Here is a 19701-nt window from a genome sequence, read left to right as displayed (position 1 = left end):
CTTGTGTCAGCCTGGGTGTTTCCCCTGCAATTGGATGTATGGTGCCGTGCAGGGCGCTGGCCGGTCAGCAGGGCTCTCCTCAGAGGCGGTGGAAAAGCTGGAGGTGGGTCCCAGTGCCACAACGTCTTATCCTCTGTTGTCCTGTATAGTAACTCATTTTATTAAAAATGAGCAAGTGCCTTTTATTTCCCAACTACATATTTTCTTGTACTGTAAAGAGAAACTGCAGGTGCTGCAGGTAGGAGACTTCCTGTAAAGATTTTTTCTTCCAGCATCTGTAACCCACAAAATAGGTTCAGGTCAGGGCACAGAGCCACCGGGAGCGCTTACACCAGCTCAGCTCCCTCAGCTGCCAGAGGTGCCCACCTTTTGCAGAGCGTAGCCAGGAAGACAAAGGATTTCACATTGAATTCTGCAAAGCCTCCTGTGCTCAGTGCCCCAGTCTGTGGGCCAGGATGTACTTTGGTTATTTGATTTTATTTACCCGGTTTCAGGCTAAGGGTATAATAAAGCGCATGATGCCAGTTGCATGTGTGGCAATGCTGGGTATTTTGCCTTTTACCATGGTAGTTGATTATAATGCACTTTTAAAGACATACTTTCTAAAAAAAGGAATATTTGTACTTTTATGTGTTTGATTCACACAGTATAGTTTGCTCAAGTCCTGTTATTAAGTGCATTGGTGGTTACGTCTAGAAAGCAAAAAACGTGCTGAGTAGTGTTTTATCAGCACAAATCTACCATTTCCACTAACCATAACAGTCAGGTTCTTCTGACTCCTAACTGCCCCCATTGTAAAAATTAACGGTACAGTTGGGTATTCCCAGAACCCCAAATAGCCATCTGTGAGGACATAAAGCAGTTTGAAGGGACAAATAATTACCCCTCCCCCCCAGCGAATGCAGTGCCTAATCCAAACATATCCTTCCTGAAATAATTCAGTGCCTGCTCCTGAGCTGAGTGACTGGAAAACAGCGTGATTATGGTGGCGCCGCTCGTGCCACCATGGTTAGGGGGCTGGGGAGTGACCTTACGCACCGCGCGAGGTCGGGGCTGCTCGGGGAAGACCTCGGCCGGCCTACCAGCAATTGCTCCTCTGGCTTTTCAAACGAAAAGGAGAGCGTGTGTAGCGTTAATTAAACAAGAAAACGCAGAGGATGCCAGAAGTATTTCGTCTGAAATAAAGCAAACCAAAAAGCCTTTTGTTACTTCCTTAGATCTGTGGCGTTGCGCCAGCTCCTCATTAGGATTAGCAGGGTTGGGACAGGGAAATTCAGTATCAATCTGAAATCTTTGGCAGACACTCCCTCCCGCTGCAACCAGGCCCGTTTGGAAGCTGCAAGGCTGGGCTCTGCACACGGCAGCACCCATGAGCCTTGCAGGGCTGCGAGAGAAAGTGCAGAAGAGCCGAGTCAGGCACACGGAGCTCACGGTCTTGCTCTGAAGAAGTTAAGTCTTAAGTTAAAGGTTTTGAAGCCCTCTGTGCACACATATGTTGTAAGTCCTGCATGGGTGGGACTACAGTTAGCGTCACCACGCAGAAGAGCAGTGCAAACTTTTATGGGGCTGTTCATCCCTCCCTTGTAGGGAAGGCTGCCCCAATACTGCAGGTTATGGGCCTGAAGGGCACGCGCTGGTGTCCTGGAGGCCAGCGGGGCCCTGCCTGCCTGCTGGGGGACACAGCCAGCCCCGTGCCAGCTGTGCTGGCCGTGCCCCATCCCCAGACAATGGAGCCATCCATCACCGATGCCTTCAGGAGAGAGTCTGCAGCAGCGTTATGCAATGCTTCCTGGCCACATTGGCCTCTCTGTCACCAGCACCCTGGCTTGTGCCAGCAGAAGCCGGAATGAAGCCGGCCGCTGTGTATTTATACAGTAGGTATGTGCCGGCTCCACCTGTGGCTGAACAGTGTTTGTTTACAGCACTCCCAGTCTGCAGCTGGGTACTTCAGAAAGGGATGTTCGCTGTTGTGCAGTTACTATGCAGTAAAGCTAAGGATCTGGCTTAAACCAGCCAAAGATGGGAATTTCGGAGCTAATCCACTAACGTTCATCAGCATGAGCTCATTTATGCTAGCCCATAAAATCAGCCAGTTCTCAGGCACTTGCACAGCAATGAAAGTTGTGCCTGTGCTTTTGTGGGAAGAGTTGAGTTAGCGTTCGGGAGAGAACAGTTACCCCAGGAAACACCGGGACACTGCTCTGCATTGTCAGAATTCAGTGATTTATTTTTTTAACATTATACAGACAAAATAGTGGCTATTGTGTAGGCACGTGCTGTCTATTAGTGGAGATCAGGAAAGGGAAATAAACCACGCATTACTGAAGAATAAGATCATGATTGCGGTCAAGTGATGGCAGAACTTCTTTTTTCTCTTTGTCAAGCTGATTTGTAAACATTCTTCAAACAACTGTGCAGACAGCAGTTCCACAGCTCGGGGAAAGAAAAGCAAAGATGAGGACAAATTCCTCTACACAGATGTTTTACAGGAACCGTAGGACCTGTCCAAAAGTTATCTGGTCATCTCCAGTTGTCACTGAGAGCTACGCTGCGCATGCAGCCTCTGAGCAGCACGCTGTAATCGGGCTGTAATTTATATTTTATCTCCCGTGATGATAGCTCTTAAAAATGTTTTCTGGTGTATTTGCTCTTTGATGCGTGCTAAGCTCCTGTTAGCATTAATGGGAGCAGCATGTGCCGGGGGTGGAGGGGGCAGACACCTTCCCCTGCCTTCAAGTCAGGATTAATTGCATTTTGCTTATGCTTACAACTTCTGTGCGATGACAGACGCCATGCACAACTGAAAGTTTTGCTATTTTTTTTCTGTTTTTCATATCTTTCTTGTGCCTTTTGACTCCTTTTTGACCAGTTTTGACACTTTGTGCCTGGAGGAGAGTTGCAGGATTGGGCCCGTATTTCAGAGGCCAGGTGTTTGCTCAGTGCTTGCCGTGTTCTCAGATCGCTGTCTGTTTCCTGCCCTTGAGCAACACGACTGCCGTAAAGCAAAGGGAAAGCATGTGGAGAGTGTGCTCCAAAGATGTTGAAATGAATCACTTCAACCAGCTCACATTCCAGTCTGGGAAACAAACTTGCCTTTGAGTTTGGATTCCCTGTGGAACTCATTTCTTTCTTCCCATTTTTCTCTTATTCGCCTTTTCGCGTGGCTCAGAGAGAGAATCATGCCTCAGAGCAGAGACATTCGGGACACAGGGTATTTCTGGTCGGGCTTCAGGTGCGATCAGTAGCGGATGAAAGGTGATATTTAGGGAAGGTCCTGACTGTCCGAGGGATTTTTTTTCACTGTGACTCCTTTGTCTTTGCAGCTGAATAGGGTGCAGGGCTCTTGGGTTACAAGTGGCTGTAGCCAACAGCTCATAAAGCTTTGGCCTGGCTCGCGTGAGATGGGGCACATCACATCACAAACAGGTACTATAATTATCTGTAATAATGGTGTTTACTCTTGTGAAGCAATTACTAAACTGCATTGGAAAATGCACAGGATGTGCTGCTAGTATTTGAGTTACAAAATTAAAAGAAGCTCAGAGTGAAGTTAGATGAAAGTGAACATATTTATCCTTGTCAGACTTCCTACCATTTTGCACGCTCATATTGATTTCTTTTGACACGGTCCTCTTTTATTGAGTACCATATATATTTTTTAAATCCCTTACCGATAACAGTACCTGCTAAGGGCAATTGTAAAAGGAAACTGAAGTATATTAAACCTGCCTGGAGTCAAAATGTAATCTAACACCTGTAGTCTGCAATTTGTCATCACTTCATAGATACTTTTCCTTTTTTAATAACAGTTGTGGATTTTCCTGAGTTTTGACCTTAGGATACTGTATAATCCAAGAAAAGCAAGGAAACTAAACCACAGTCTTTAACACAGCTTTATGATGTCAAGGTGTGAAATCACCGCTGTGAGAATGAGCCCAAAGAAAATACTTCATTTGGGGCTGGGACTGGTTTTGCAGTGTTTACCGAGTGGATATATTTTTGCAAGGAAGAAAAGAAAAAAGGTAGTAGAACAGCCACATTTTTAAAAAGAAAGAAATGAATGCAGGTGCAAATTGTAACTTCTGCTACAGTCTCTTGAACAGACATTCCTAGGAAACCTGTAAAGTGTCTTGGCTCAGCCGTCACGTCTAATTGCTGCGTTAGCTGCTGCAACCAGGAGGCTGTCAGGGTGCACTCTTGTTTATTGCAGCCGTGTGCTCTGTTCTATCCTTGCTTGCTTCTCTGTATGAAGATAAACTGCTGGAGATGAGGGGTAGCGGGTGTAAGGTTGTTTGAGTAGATTATTTCCATAAGATCTGCTACGAGGGGCAGACCATACATCCTTCCGTGTATAAGATTTATCTGCAAAGTGGTGGAAATTGTCTCTTAAAGGAAACTCCTGACACGATAGCCAGGCACTGTTTCTAATTGGCTGCAGTGGCTGCACAGGCAACAAAAGGTGGCATTGCATGGTGTTGTCAGCTGGTGCCCTGCTGGCAGCGGGTCCATGTCTGTGCCTCCTCCACATCCCGCCTGGCTCCACTCACCAAGTTCACATCTCCAGCTCTAGCCAGAATGAGGGCGGGAATGGAGGCGAACATCGGCGGAACAGTGAATCCAGCCAAAGCTCAACACCGCGCAGACTGCGACTGCAGTGACACAGCGCTCATTCAGTCTGGGTTTGCGCACCTCCCGTTGCTGTGGGGACGGCTGTCCCAGCTGCCAGAGCCAGGTTTCTTCTGCAGGAACGTCCTGAGAAGTGGGGAATGGGGCATGCGAAGCTATGCGGTGATCCCTTCCCCCCAATACTTCTTGGCTTTGGATTTTAGAAAGACCACAAACCCTTAGCTTATTACAAGTAATCCTGATCACTCCCATAATGATACACTACATTATATACTCTCCTAAACTTAATCATTCAATATCTCACTTCCTTCCCTGTAGGCATGTACTATTATATTTTACACATGGCTTCCAGCTGGTTTTCATTGCGGCCTTCAAATCGTATTTCAGAACAGCGCGACTTAAGACCAGTCATTTTATCTTTTAAAGTCAGCCTCCATCATATTAGTTTTCCTGCAAGTTTTCTGCCAGGACTGGTTAATTTGTTTGAAAAAATGACTTCGTCTATGAGGTTAAAGCCTGCCTGAACGAAGCTTCATAACATGGCATCTCTCATACCTGCTCTGTCTGGACGCTAGGAACACAGCGGTGCCTGGTAGAGCTTAAAAATGAAATCTCTTGAAGGGATGGAAAAAAATAAGTCCTCTGGGCATGGAAGGAAATCTATATCTTCACATTCGATTCGAAAGTAGATGGGGAGATGGTGAGGAGGGAGGGAAGGGGAAGTCAGCTCCAGATGTGGCGGCTGTGGCGGGGCTGCCCCACCTGTGGGCTGGGAGCAGTGGGAGGGAGACGTGGGTGGAAAGTAGAGGTGGGACCACAGAGCCTGCCGAGGCCTGTGCTGTGAGGGGCCCGCAGGGTGAGCTGAGCCTGGCACCGAGCGGGGTGAGGGGACACAGCACCGGGGCTGCGCTGGGGATGCACTGCAGAGGGAGAAGGGATGGGGAAGGCAGCAGGCAGCATGGCCGCCCCTTGAGGCCTTGCCGTCCATAGAAGGAAAGCTGCACCTGGCTGTTGTTTTTATACAATTTAGTGGCAGGTTCAGGACATAGTTTGGAAGCGCTTAGCTGCGTTGGGAAATGTGCCGTAGCCTGTTATTTCATTGCAGAATAGATGGGCTTTCCTTTTTTGCAGTATGGAAGCAGAACAAGGCTGAATCAAAATACAAAGGGTACGGCCGGCTGTGCAAAAGGGCGTGAAGTCGATGGAAATTGTAACCATAGATTTAAGGGCATAATAACAACCCCACAATCTAAAAATCTGCAATGTGAAAGCCGGGCAGTTTCTTTTATGAGGATGCGGTGCGCAGAGCCGGGCACAAAGTAAGCAAATGGCTCAAATCAAGCACTGTATTTTACAAATGTAGTTCAAAGCAAATAGTCAGCACAAAGGTAACTTAAATTTCATTTTGTGTCATGTGCCTCAACTGTTGATTCGTTTCCCATAGAAAGGCGTGCACTTATATACTAAACAGCCCATTTTATTGGAAGGAAATACAAAACCGATTGCAGCCTGAATCCAAAGGGAATTCTGCACATTTATCCATCTCTGTCCGTGCGTACGCGTAATGTCATATCACTGAAATGCATTCTCAGTGCCACTAGAAATCCAGAGCAAGCCCCCAGTAATCAGTGAAATCGTGAGATGTTATGCGGTGTAAGAGTAGCTTTAGGGTTTGGTGTTATTTAAGAAAACAGTAAGGCAAATGAAAAAAAAAAAAAAACAAAAAACACCTTTTTCTAATGGTTTACTCTGATAACTCCTGGGTTATATATTTTTCTCCTCTGGAAACGATGGTGAGGTCACTCCAGAGACGGAAGGGTTAAGGAAAATTATTCTTTCCCTCCTGCTCTCGGCCCTCTTTGGTTGATTGCTTTATAGATGCTGTAGGCATCTCTTCATCTCCTTCAAATTAAACATTTTACTGCTGCTGATCCTGTATTGTTGGATTTTTTCATCATTATATTTGATTGGAAGTCTTGTAACGTTTTTCAGGCTGGATCATTTCTCATGCTATTTGTCAACTGAAGAGGAAGAAAAACACACTTCTAACTCCAAGAATGAACTGAGTAATTCACACTGTTTCTGGATGTGTTTCTATCTGTGTTAGCTGCTACTTAAATTTAGCTTCTGATTAGCAGTGCTACATGAGCTTTTTCACATGACACCGTCTGTAAATTCACTGGCGGACTGTACTGTTACATCCTTTTCTTTTTGGCTGCTCTGGGCCTTACGGTGTCAGGGGGCAGGTCCAGAGGGCACTGCACTGGAGATAACATAGGTGGGGTCTGTGTTACAGAGGCATGAGGCTGGATCCTCAGCTGGCATCAGCAAGCCCAGTACTGTGGCTCTCAGTGCTCCCTGCTGATGTTGGTACAGATCTCACCTCCATCTGTAGTGCCTCTCTTCGGAATCATCAGTCCTTTCCTTTGAGAGCAATCTATGAACAAAAAAGAAATGCTCAAAGAGCAACTGAGGTATTCAGTTCACTGGAACGTTATGCTCTTTTATTGCACGATAGGTAGTAAAACACAGAATACTCAGCATTTCCATTTGAGTTTATCCTCTCTTCTAATCCTTGGTTAGCTCCGTTTGACACTTGGAGTGTTTATGTGCTTGGGAGGAAAAGGAATTCATGTGCACCAAAACACATCTGCAGTTCTGCTCACCAGCAGCTCTTTCACGTCCGTACAGACCCTCCTGTCACTGTTGGCAACACCTGCTTTTAAGTGACTGCTGTGGAGCTGCCTCCTTGTTCCAGTGCTTTCTGTCACTGCCATGGGCATTGCTCTGTGCCGCTGCCACGTGCTGCAGTCCTTGGGACACGCACGTGCAGTCATACAGGCGCTTCGCCCCGCCTCCTGTATGGGTGTTGAGCTGGGATGAAGGCCAGCATGCCCGCAGCGTGCTTCTTGCAGCTGCTCTGCCGGGATGTGAGCTGTGTCGCATTCACACCGACTCCTCCAGGCTCAGCTCCTCGGCAGAACGTGCGCAGCGGGCAGTTGTTGGGGAGTGTCACGTGCTTATCACAAACTGCGGCTGGAGATCACTGGTGGTGCACATTGGGGTGGCAGTATTTGATGAAGGAAATGAACAGAGGGCTCTTCAGGACAGAGCCATTTCATTTCTCTGTGTGGACAGTCTGATGTTCCGCAGTGGACTTTCATCATGCATTCATTAATAACTTGAACAGGGTAGGATTTTACTGGGAGCTCTGTGTGTGTGTAAAATGCCGTGCAGGTTCTCAACAAATTTCCATTATTTACTCTTATGTTTCCCTTTAGAGAGCTTTAATGTAGAGTTGATTTTCTTCATGTTGTTTGCAGCAAAGCCGATTTCTTCTTTGGGTGAAGAGCCAAAAGAATTCCCTTTTATTTGTGGAAGGAAATATTTATCCCTATTGATTTTGCTGGCTCTGTAGCGTTGAGTTCTAATAATTATTTCCCTGCATCGGAAGAAACCCCTGGGCAAATACAGCCTTCAATCCCGTCGGGGATTTTTGACGGTAATCTCTCTTGTATAGATTTTGTTTTAAAGAAAGCATATGTAGTTCCTCTGTGTTTCTAGCAGTTCAGAGCAAGTTTTGTTGTTTTTTTTTTTTTTTCCTGGAAAAAGGGCTATATAAGGCCCTTCCTTTGCCATTTTAAGTGGCTGTTAGGAAGATTGAGCTACACAGCTTTCCTTAAACTTGCCAAAAAGGAGATACTACTGGTGAAATCTGTTACAAGACTGGAAACTGTGTCTGCCCAGAGGCTTTCTCAGAATGGAGGGGTATAATTATTTGAACTCACAACTCTTTAACTAGTGATTCTAATACTAGTGATATTAATACAGTTGTAACACAGAAAAATCTGCTCAAGAGAGACACTTAAGCTGGCTCTGATAAACAACCGAACTATCCATGATGTCACCTTGACAGAAAGGAAACCTTACTAAATCTATGGACTTCGTACATATATATATATATAGAATATATATAAATATTCCCATAAAGCAGCCATGGTAGATTTTAATACCAAATCATTACTGATGACAGAGGAGCACCTTGCAGTCCCAGCTGATCAGTCTCTGTGGTACTGGGCACGTAGTAGAAATGTTGCCTCTAGGATAACGGCGAGAGGAAATGAGGGCGAAGATGAGCAAAGAGGGAGAAGGCCTTGTCTGAGATGGGACAACTGGCCAGTCATGACCATGAGACTCTTCCACCGTTTGAATTAATTTTTATTTTGGCTGTGTTTCTTTCTAATGCCTATATTCTGTGTTTATTATTTTGTATTTTTCTATTTATTTTTTTACATACATTGTTCGCCTTTTACATTGCTTTCTCCTTTCAGTCTGTAGTTACCAGTGCAGCTGCATTATAGGTAAGAAAGGAACTGGGAGATTAATATTAATGTTTAATATTAATAATTTAAAAATAATTTTAATATTTAATATTAACTTTTCTTCATTAAAACAAATTAGACCCTGTGCGAAGACATGTATAAGTGCCTCTTATCGCAGGCATCAGAGGGGTCAGCATGTACATGAGGTACTCATCTGCTTAATCCTACAGGTGCTGCACAGACAGCAGTCCCAGCCTGCAAAGGAGAATTCCCCACCGAGAGAAGAGGCTCCTCCTCCACCCGCTGAGGACAGTTGCGCCAAAAAGCCCAGATCCCGCACCAAGATATCCCTGGAAGCTCTAGGTATCCTTCAAAGCTTTATCCACGATGTAGGTCTCTACCCTGATCAGGAAGCCATTCATACCCTCTCTGCTCAGCTGGATCTCCCCAAACACACCATCATCAAATTTTTCCAGAACCAACGTTACCATGTAAAGCACCATGGGAAGCTAAAAGAGCATTTGGGAACAGTGGTTGATGTGGCAGAGTACAAAGATGAGGAGCTGCTGACAGAGTCGGAGGAGAACGACAGCGAGGAGGGCTCGGAGGAGATGTACAAAGTGGAGCCTGAGGAGGAAAACCCCGAGAAAAGCAAGGCAGCTCCAGCAGACATCGACCAGAGATAATGTGAGATAGGAACACAGAAAGCAATACAATGATCCAAGGATGTTGTTTCTGTTTTTTTTTTCTCTTTCTACTTTTTGTTTGTTTCTGTTGCGCATGATCCATGTGCAAACCGAATGAATTCAGCATTGCCCAGTCAGACATCGCCTTGACACAGACACTTGAGTGTTACACATCCTACATGTGACTGAAGTAATCATTGTAATCACATAGGATTATGCCTTCATTAATCTTGCACTTATGAAAGGGACATCTAGCAAGTAAATGGGAAGAAAAAGTCCTATGAAATCAATGAAGGAAAAATTACAACTTTGTGTGTGTATATATATATATTTACATAAAATATATATATATTAAAATTGCATGGGACGGAACTTTACAACCTGAAAGTATAGACTGTGAAATGAGTTCTTTAAAGATGAGACTTGTTTATGTATTAAAACCACTTCACAATGAGTTGCTTTGGCTTTTTGATAAACTGCCGCCTGCTCTCAGGGTGTGGTGACTATTTTTGAATTCCTATTTATTTTCTATGTTTATCCCTGATTTTTTTTTTTTAATTATTATTATTATATGGCTTCCTATCTGGCAACTTGATGGGTAATTTTTGAGGTATGTATTTAAAGACGTAAATCAACACTGCCAAAAAAAGAAAAGAGGAAAGAAAGAGAGAAAACGGAAAAACAAATCAGGGCACCTTAAAAAGAAAACTAGTAAGTTAAAGTACTTTAAACAAAATGCGCACTTAAAAGGATACAGCATGTTCCACTCTGCAGGCAGTCCTTTCTGTAGTGAACAGATGAATCTTCATGAGAGTAAGAATGACTAAAACTGAAATTCAGTGCATAGAAGACTTGTCCACTAAAGAGGTCTTTATAGAAAGAGAAGAAAAATTACGTGTTGAGATTTGATGTATGGAATTCATACTATGAACCACATTTTACTGTGGATTTTATTTACTTGTTCTCCGTTTCAGATCTTAAGACTTGTAAGCTTCCTTCTTGTTGCTTTTTGTTTTTACTGAAGTGAAACACGTACACACACACACGCAAGTGTAAAGTTACATTGGGACACAGAATGCCACAATCCCAACAATCCTGTCCAGGTAGACTGCTGAGAGATAAAGGGTTTGCGTTGCCGATTCCCATTCACCCTCCTCTCCAGCCTCCCCGTGTTTCTGTTTCAGCTGGGCTTCCTCTATGTCATGCATTTTGTGCCAGTGAAATGAAGTGTTTTCAGCCACGGGTCTCCCAAGCTGCAGCCCCTCCAGCGCTGAGCGCCCGAGGCCTCCCCGCCATGGGGCACCAGGCCCTTCACACTCACTCACCTCCTCCTCGAAGGGTTTCGCAGCGACCTAGCTAGCAACTACATCAAGTTACATAAAGCAGAGCCGATACTGACTGACTCTTCAATGGCGTGAGCGCTAAAGCTGCAATCTACTATAGCTTCCACCCGTTTTGAGGCATCATGTCGCAAGAGACACCAAGTAGTATTTACTTTTCACTTCTGTGCAAGGATTTCCCAGGAAAGACCTCACCTTCGCTACCGCCTTTGCAGCTGGATTGATTTCAGAGCCTGTTCAAACTGCAACCATAACCGTACCAACAAGGTCTCTGGTCATTTTTTTTTCTTCGCAGGCTTTTCACGTAACCTTGACAAAGACCTCATGCAATATCACTTTGAAAGTTATTTTCTGTTTACTACACCAGGCAATGTAATATAGCTGTTAATACTATTTATATATTTGAAAGGTATAAAAGGTAGGAGATAAAAATGAAAAACGAACCTCTATGTGTAGATATTTACTCAGAACAGACAATATACAGGGAGAAGACGTTGCAATACAAGCTAATTCTAGCTGCTCAGTAACCTCTGGAATTTTTAAGGGATTTTTTCAAAAGAAATGTTTGAAATGTAAGAGTATCTCTGCATAAATCTCATATACCTTTGCAAAATATCGGTGGGTTGCTTACTTAATACCCCTTTTGCTCTTCATCCTTTACTTCTGTAGTATGCTGCAGCTTTAATCAGAATCTCAATGGTTGCTGCTTTGTTTCTCTCAGAGCTACTCCTTCAAAACTGTCTTCTTATCCTGTAGCTGAAATCACTCCATACATGTGAAAGGAAACTGAATTTTGCCAAGCTACGTTAAGTTGTTCATCCGATGATGGCATCAACATTTGGTATCTTTTACACTTCAACCAAAAATTTTATTAGGTATTTTTTCAATGCTGAGTCTTGCCTTTTTATTTTAAATTTCACTGCCAATTTTGCAGTGATTCTAAGTGAATCTGTGGGCATTTTAGCCTGTGGTCTTGCCAGAACTTTGCGAATTACAATGCATATATGTCTATTTATTCAATATCCATCATATAATATCTATTTGGAGAAAGAAACTTTTCTTGTAGTGCCTCTTAACAAAGCACAATTTTCCGCCTTTTTTGTGAAATAAAAAATAAAAAAAAAAACAAATTGTGTTTTATTGCGGTATCAACAATGTGAATAAGGATTAACATATTGTAAATGTTCTTTTTTTCCATGTAAATCAACTTTATCTTTGTTATCACTAAGTGATAATTAATTTTTAACTTATGTGCATTGTTAGGCTGTTAGAATTTTTTGGTTGTTGAAATAAAACGCATTCAATAAATATGACTTAATTTGTCAAGTAATTTACTGGGCTTCTTAAAAATTTCTGCTGAGTGTAAGTGGAACAAGGTCTGCAGAACGGGAGGGGGGAATATCTGCATGTCAGAAGGACTGATCCGAGCGGTGGAAACAGAGGCTGAAAGACTCCTGTGAGCCCACTTGGGTCGGCACACTTGACAAATTCCAATCGTGCAAGACTGACCTGCCGTGCCACGGGCTTCTTACGTATGCACACACAGAGTCTCCTGTGTGGAGGGCGTGGGTGCTGTCAGCCTGTTGGAGAACACGCTCAAAACACACAAAGATCCACTTCCAGTCTGCTGCCTTCTTTTGCTGGTAGATATTTTCTGTTTATAATTAAAAAGCCACAAATGACTGCGTGTCAGGAAACTTTTGGAGCACACATGTCCATGGTTAATGGACATAATAAAAGGCTTTATTATATTTATAGCAGGGCATCCTACTGAGTGTCTAGAGGAATGCCGGAAGGACTGATCTATCTGAGAAATGTGCGAAACAATTTTGGGGAGAATACGGATAAATGGAAAAAATTGCTCCAAATTCTTAGGCTAACAACGTGGTGAGTGTCTGGATTCAATCCCAGCAGGCAGAGCATACAACGCACGTCAGACTTGAGTTGTCTAGGAATTGAGGTAGAGCAATTTTTAAAAGTATTTCCTATTTTTTCTATAGTTCTAATACAGTTTTCTTCTTTTTAAGGCATATTTACATCTTATAGAAAATACTTCTGTGCTCCCCTGAGGAAAAAAAGAATGGAGGAGTGAGAATAACTACATCTTTTGGTATCCAGCCACCTGCTTGTCACTTGAATTTAATCTGAGACCAAATAAAAATAACCGTCTGTCTGTCCACTCAGGGAACCTTATCGCTCCGAAGCTGTGCACAACAGCATCTGGCCATGTGCTGAGCTCTGGAACGCACGACAGCTCTCCGGGCGTCGCCTCTGAAAAGGGCCTGGGCTCCCTTCGCCCCTTCCATGGGAACAGCAAGCAGGCAAAGGAGAACCGAACAAAACACCTCCACGCCAGAGACGCAGCCTGTTTGTACCAGCAAATGGTTGTGAGGCAGCACACTTGGGGCTGGCGAACTACCTTTTGTTCTCAACTGCTGGCAAAGTCCTGGTGTGTACGGCAGGAAGGCGGGGCTGCGGTTCCACAGGCCTCAGTGGGGCATGGGCAATCCCTCCAAACTGAGCCCATGCCCTGGGCAGCTGCTGCCAAATTGTCAGCGGTGTTGGACTGGGGCCCTTTCCTGCCTGCCAGCGGGGCAAGAAACAAAAGGAGCAACAGCCCTTGCTTTGCTGATAGATAATTTTATACATGCACTCTGTGTGTGAGTCTAAATAATATTTACAGAAAGACACACACACACACTTTAATTGGGGGAAAAAAATCCTATAAACATATGGGTTTTTCTTAGAAACAGTAAAAAAAATAATTTAATAGCTGCTATAGCGGAAATATTTCTATTAATGCTTCTAGTTCTCTATACTTTACATGCTGCTACTCCTATCTGCTTTACATGTTTTAGTCATCCGGACATATGTATTTCCAATTTCAAACCTGTGTGAGTGAAATATAAACATCTTAAGATAGGTTTGAAATGTTTGTAAGACAATGAACATACAGCCAATTGCCTGAAGTTCACTGTTGCTTAGATAAAAGTAACTGTTCAATCTCTTCCCACTTAGTAACCAATTATTTACACTAGACTAGGTGGATTAGAATTCTTCATTGATGAAATTTGGTTTCTATCCTGAAGCTGTTAAACGTGCAGGGATAAAAGCTAGGTAGGTTTGACAGTGAGCAAATGGCATCTTAAAATCATAAACGAGTCATTACAAAAAAGCTCCACTTACAATATAAAGTGCAGTGATTAATTAAAGATGCAGTTTTGACTTATTTATAGCCATTAAAAAAACATACCGGTTTTAACACAAAATAACACGAGCCAAGTCATCCAGGGGGAGAGATGCTGGCAGTCTGAGACTTGGAGAGCAGGCAATGTGACTAAGCCAACAGGGAGTGGCAAATGCAGGCCACCCCTGAAACCTTAGGGTGAGTTCACAGGAGGATGGGGAGGGGTGGCTCTGGTGTCCCTGCCCAGCTGCTCTTCTTTCTGCCCACATGCAGACCTCAGCTGCAAAGGCAGTTTGAGCGAGGGAGCAACAGCAGCAGTTTGAGCACGAGTTTCTGCAGAATTCGCCCTCCCTGCAAACATATTCACAGCTGATGGCTGAATGCTGGTTCTGCTTCAATGGTGGGTGTGGGTCAATAGAGCCAGAAGGAAATAATTTAGGCAGAGGGAGGCGGGAGTGGGAGGCTGCCCTGCTGCTGACAGCTCACCTCTGCTGGGGGTCCTGCAGTCCCCAGCCCCGCCCCCAGGGCAAGGTGCATCCCCTCTGTCCCATAGCAGTGCTCTACATCCACTTCTTCCTGACAGCAGTGGCATCACCTACCCTTCAGAGGAGTCTGGTCTTGATTTGAAGACCTTGAAAGCCAGAAAATCCACCACTGCCCTCAGTAGTTTGTTTGAGTGGTGGTTTTCCTCCCTGCTAAATCTGTACCATATTCCAATGGGAATTTGGCTAGCTTTCCCTTCCAGCCTTTGTTTTTTGTTAGTCTTTTCTGGCTGAATGTCACAGGTAGTGAAGGATGCTTTTCCCTCCTCCCCTGACGTAGCTGCTCTGACAGATGAATTCTCCCAACTCGAGACCTCAGTGCTCAGCAGAGGCAAGCTGTGGCTACTGCAAGGAAAAGTCTGCTTTTGCTAATGACAGAGCTCACCTTTTTACTTGTTTTTAGAGTGAATCAAGGTACTGACAGAAGGAGGTTTTTTTAATTATTATTATTGAAAACTGTTGGCTACAAAGAACCATGAACATTCACAGATATTACCCACTGCTGTTTGTTACATAGCTTTATTCTGCAAATCTGCCACGTTTGTGTCATGTCACTTCCTTAAATCTGAGCAACAGCAAACCTTTGCCTGAAAGTCAAGAGCTCTGATGAGGCCCTCAGCTGTGCCACGCGAGCGGCCCGATGCCTCCCCGCGCTGTGCCCGCCTTGGGACTGCCGGCACGAGGCTGCCTGCACGCGCCCTCACACACAGCTCTCGCGCCGCCAACGGTCATCCTGAGGCGGGCGGCAAGCACAGCCAATCAGAAGCGGCACGAGCCGCGTCCCAACCAATGGGTGAGGCGAGCTCCCTGCTCCGCGCGGCGGCCATTTTACCGCCCCTAGCGGCCATTTTAGGTATCCGCAGTAGTGGTGCTGTGCTATGGTCGTGGACGGCGCGGGTTCCTTTTGTCCAGGTTTTTTGGCCGTGAAGCATGAGGTGACAACGTCCCTGAGATGTGGTGTGGCACATCTCACTGAGTGCCATGATGAGCTCTGGCACCGGGCTTCAAAGTAAAACAATGCAAAGCAAAGCAGAAGGAGAAGTGCTTGCAGCTGCCCCAGCAAAGAGTGGCTGGGGCACGGTCCTGCGTGAGGGCAAGTCCGTACTCCAGCTCGTAGGAAGCTTCCTCCACTCACAACAGAGGAGACAAAATGCCCGGAGAAAGTGAGGTAATGGAAGACCACACAACTAGCTGCCAGCCTGGGAAACACGTATTAATTGTAGAATGGTGTAATCACAGAATGGTTGAGGTTGGAAGGGACCCCCTGGGATCGTGTAGTCCACAGGTGTCCAACCTTTTGTCTGTCTGGGCTGCATATGGTAGGTCACTCCAGAAGTAATGCCTCCTGTGCATTTCCATGTACTGCAAATAGAGCGCATTCTCAGCTACAAAAAACTGCTTTTCAGCAGAGTCACCACTGTTAGCCCTGCATTTTTGTCAGCAATGAACAAAGCCAACAAAGCAACGAACAAAGCCTGTGCTCATTAAAACCTGCACCAGCCGAGGTGACCACTGTCACTGTTGCCACTGCTGGAACAGCCCTCACTGCTCACAACCACTGTTTGGTCTCCATAGATGTGCAGCAAGTGTCAATGAATGTCAGTGGGTGCAATTTTCTCCCTGTGGAGGAATTCAGTGACACACCTTTGCTTCTTCTGCACATCCATGTCAGATGCCATTTGGTCAGACTGCCCCTCTGCTGCCATCTGTCACACGGCAACAAAATTTAACAGAATATTGGTGGGAAGGTTCAACCCTCACTGCCATACCACCAACATCCGCCTCTGATGTTGTGGGCCAACATAATAAAACAGAAAGCCTTACTTCTGGAACAGCCTTCATAAAATGCATACTACATATAATCTGTATAAGTAACAAAACGCTTTAATTTTTAATATTTTTTGATAAAATGTTAAAAAAGAGTAACAAAACCATAAAACCAGTGGGATGCGTGACCTTGTATTTGTGAACCTAATGCAGCAGCGTGGTTTTCGGTGTCCTACAGACAGAGGGACTGTACGTGGGCCTTGTACATTGCGTATTCTACCTTTAGCAATCCCTTGCCCATCATGCTGCCCCATGGGAACACTGGATATGAAGCTCTGGGAAGGTGTCTGCTGCTGTAACATTGCAAGGCACACAGGAGATCTGGCATGTGAAATTTCAGTGGGTGCTTATGTTACTCTGGCTGTCTTCTATCACCGTGTACAGTGGTGAGGATGTGTGGCATTGATGACACCCTCTGCTGTTCTAGTTCCATCTGTGTTTTATCTCAAAGGCATTGGTATCTTTTCCTCTTGTTGCCTCTAAAAAGGCACATGTGGCTGTTGGGTGAATGTTGGTTTCCTAACTGGAGGGCATCATCTGGGCAATATCCTGTCAAAGCGCCATGCCTTGTCACATCGATATCATCTATCAGTGCCCGTTGTCTTTATAACGATCTTGAGCAAACAGTTTTATTTCCAATGAGGACATCACACATTGATCTAAACACTCATCTGTAATGGATCAATTTACATTAGGAGAACAGTATTTTAGCATTGCCGTTCATTATATTGAAAGAAGTATATGTTTAGTTACAGGCTAAAATCAATTAAACAGCCCTCTGCCTTTTGCTATGAGAAAGTCAACAAGCCACTCTGTCTTGGACAATTATCCATCTACAGCTCCTTAAAAAAGGGCTTCCAGCATCGCCCCAATCCTCTCGGGTCTCCATTTCTCCTCCAGAGACCCCTTCTGCAATGATTTGCTGTTTTGCAGTCTGGTAAATCGCTCTCAGCTGAAAGGCACAAGAAATGAGGCCGCTCCTGCTGCTGCTGGTTTGGAGGGGGCTTTCTCAGGGCCATGCAGAGCCACGCATCCAGAAGGGAAGCCTGCACGTTCACCAGCAGGCTGCTGGTAGCACGCAGTGGTGTCTGTGGGAGATGCTCGGAAATGGTGATGGTGCTGTTCCTATCTTCATGCGTGAGAGCATTATCTCCAAGTGGTCCTGATTTCAGGGGGCGAGAAAAGGAGGTATTGGGAGAAGGGGAGGAATTTGTACAGTGCGGTGGTATTTAGTATTTCAGAGTAAGACAGAAGGCTGCAAGCAGTGCTGGAGGCTTTCTGACAAAAGGAACACGATTTCAGTTGGTGATGTAGCTGCAGAGAGAAAAGGAACCTGCAGTTTCAAAAGCAAAACACATAGGGGAACTGCAGGGCAATGCAATGCTGGGATCTGAGGAGCATGTCTCACGGGGCTCTGGCGGATGTGGCCCTGGCAGGTGGAGGCATTACGTGCCCCAGCACACTGCCACAGGTTGGTGTCCTCCACGCGCATCACCACAGAGGGCTGCCTGGATGAGTGCTGGGCACCGAGCTCTGTGCCCCAGTGCACGCTCCCAGCGGTGTGTGCCTGGCAGCAGCCACGGCCAGAGCTTGTGGGCTGGGCCGAGCCCATAGCACTGTATGTACGCATCGACGTAGGTATATATATGCACACATTCCTTCTCTACCACCCAGGCCACTCCAGCTCTTGTCATACTCTTTCATTATACACAAAAAACACTGCTGCAATGCTAATAATAATAATGAGAGGGAAGGAATAGCAGATATTACAAAGCATATTAAGAAATTGATCTTTGTTTTGCTCTTGAATAAAGAGGCAGACCTTGAAACTGCTGAAGCCATTCAGATAATTGGTTATTGGCTCTTTTGAGTGATTATATCCACCTCGGTTCCACCAAGTTCAGCAGGTCTCGTGCTGGTCAATTAGCCTTTGGCATCTGGGAGAGGAAATGCTTCATTGAGGTTTTCTCAGAGCCAGTTTCTGTAGCATATGGTGGCCTGAGCAGGAGAGGTTCCCCATGGGCAGTATGGGAACTCAGTGCTCACAGCCTGCCCCTGCACTTGGGCACGTTGGCCTGGCCCTCTGAGGAGAGGCGTGCTGATAAGGGGAAGAATCTTCCCCGGGGACCGCCCTGCAGGAAGGGAGCCAGCATGAGCAGGGTTTCCTCCACCTGGCACGCACCGAGGCCTGGCTCTCCTGTGGGCCAAGCGGAGCCACAGGGCTTGAGCTTCACACTGCGCTGCTGCCCGCGGCTGCCCTGGTGCTGCACACGGGCAGGCTGCGTGCTCCCCCAGCGCTGCGGCTCCCTTCCCTTCTGCACTGCCAGGGCCGTGTGGAGCTGAACAGCTGATGCCATTTAGTGGCTTTTCCTGCCGAGTGCTTGGTCTTGCCTTCACCGCGATGGCTTGCCAAAGGGCTCCAACACTTGCATTGCTGTGAGGCAGACCCTGTAATAATAGTTGGTTACATTCAGAGAATTCAGTTCAGATTTTAAAACCTCATCAAATAGTTAATGACTGACTATTTCAACACAGCAGTTCCTGCAAGACTTGGGAGAGAAGAGAGAGGGAGATGGAAAAGTTATTCATGTCCCATCTGTCTGGAACGCTTGTCCCCTCCCTCCCACCCACTGAGTCACTTCCTCTCTTTATATCTCACTTAAATATTTTTTTTCCCCTTTAGCTTATGATTAACAGGCACTCACCCTCTGCAAATTGTCTTTTTTTTTCTGATGCAACGTTAAAGTTCTATGGGTAAGCAGAACATGTTGTCTTGCACATAGATGTATGGGCTGAAATGCAGTATATGCTGCATATAACTGTGTAAATGAATGCATCGACTGCTGCAACATCCTGTTGGCGTTGTAGCCTTTCAGAGCCACCCAAGGAACTCACAGTATTCTGCTGCAGTGCCTTTGTCCCTCTTGTCCAGCACCTAGAGGAGAGCTTTGGCAGCATCTGTGAGAGGCTCACTCAGCTGTGGGGCCTGACCCAGGTGGGTGTGTGGGGTGAGCTGGAGTTACTTGTTCTGGGGAAGAGATGCTGACCTGGGCCAGCCCATCCCACCTTACCTTACCTGAGGCTGTCCCACTCACTGCTGTGCTGTTAGGGCTTAAGAGTGGTCTCTATTAATATCAGGTGAGGAAGAATGAGAAGAAGGTGTCCTGCAAG

General features: G+C 45.5%; 1 protein-coding gene and 1 long non-coding RNA gene across 4 annotated transcripts in view; both read left to right on the top strand.

The window, feature by feature from the left end:
• The window catches only part of SATB2 (SATB homeobox 2), a 132929-nt gene extending 120642 nt beyond the window's left edge, over positions 1-12287 (top strand). For all 3 annotated transcript variants that reach the window (XM_015289411.4, XM_015289413.4, NM_001398236.1), the window contains one exon: positions 9179-12287. In XM_015289411.4, the coding sequence (XP_015144897.1) occupies positions 9179-9634 (456 nt within the window). In that variant the 3' untranslated portion in view covers positions 9635-12287. The remainder of the gene's footprint in view (positions 1-9178) is intronic.
• Positions 12288-15533: 3246 nt separating this feature from the next.
• The window catches only part of LOC121113393, an 80980-nt gene continuing 76812 nt past the window's right edge, over positions 15534-19701 (top strand). Inside the window, exon 1 of the long non-coding RNA XR_005861505.2 lies at positions 15534-15871. This is a non-coding gene — a long non-coding RNA (uncharacterized LOC121113393). The remainder of the gene's footprint in view (positions 15872-19701) is intronic.

This window comes from Gallus gallus, chromosome 7, assembly GCF_016699485.2.
Source record: "Gallus gallus isolate bGalGal1 chromosome 7, bGalGal1.mat.broiler.GRCg7b, whole genome shotgun sequence".
Taxonomy (NCBI): domain Eukaryota; kingdom Metazoa; phylum Chordata; class Aves; order Galliformes; family Phasianidae; genus Gallus; species Gallus gallus.
This window is presented reverse-complemented; position numbering and strand designations above follow the sequence as displayed.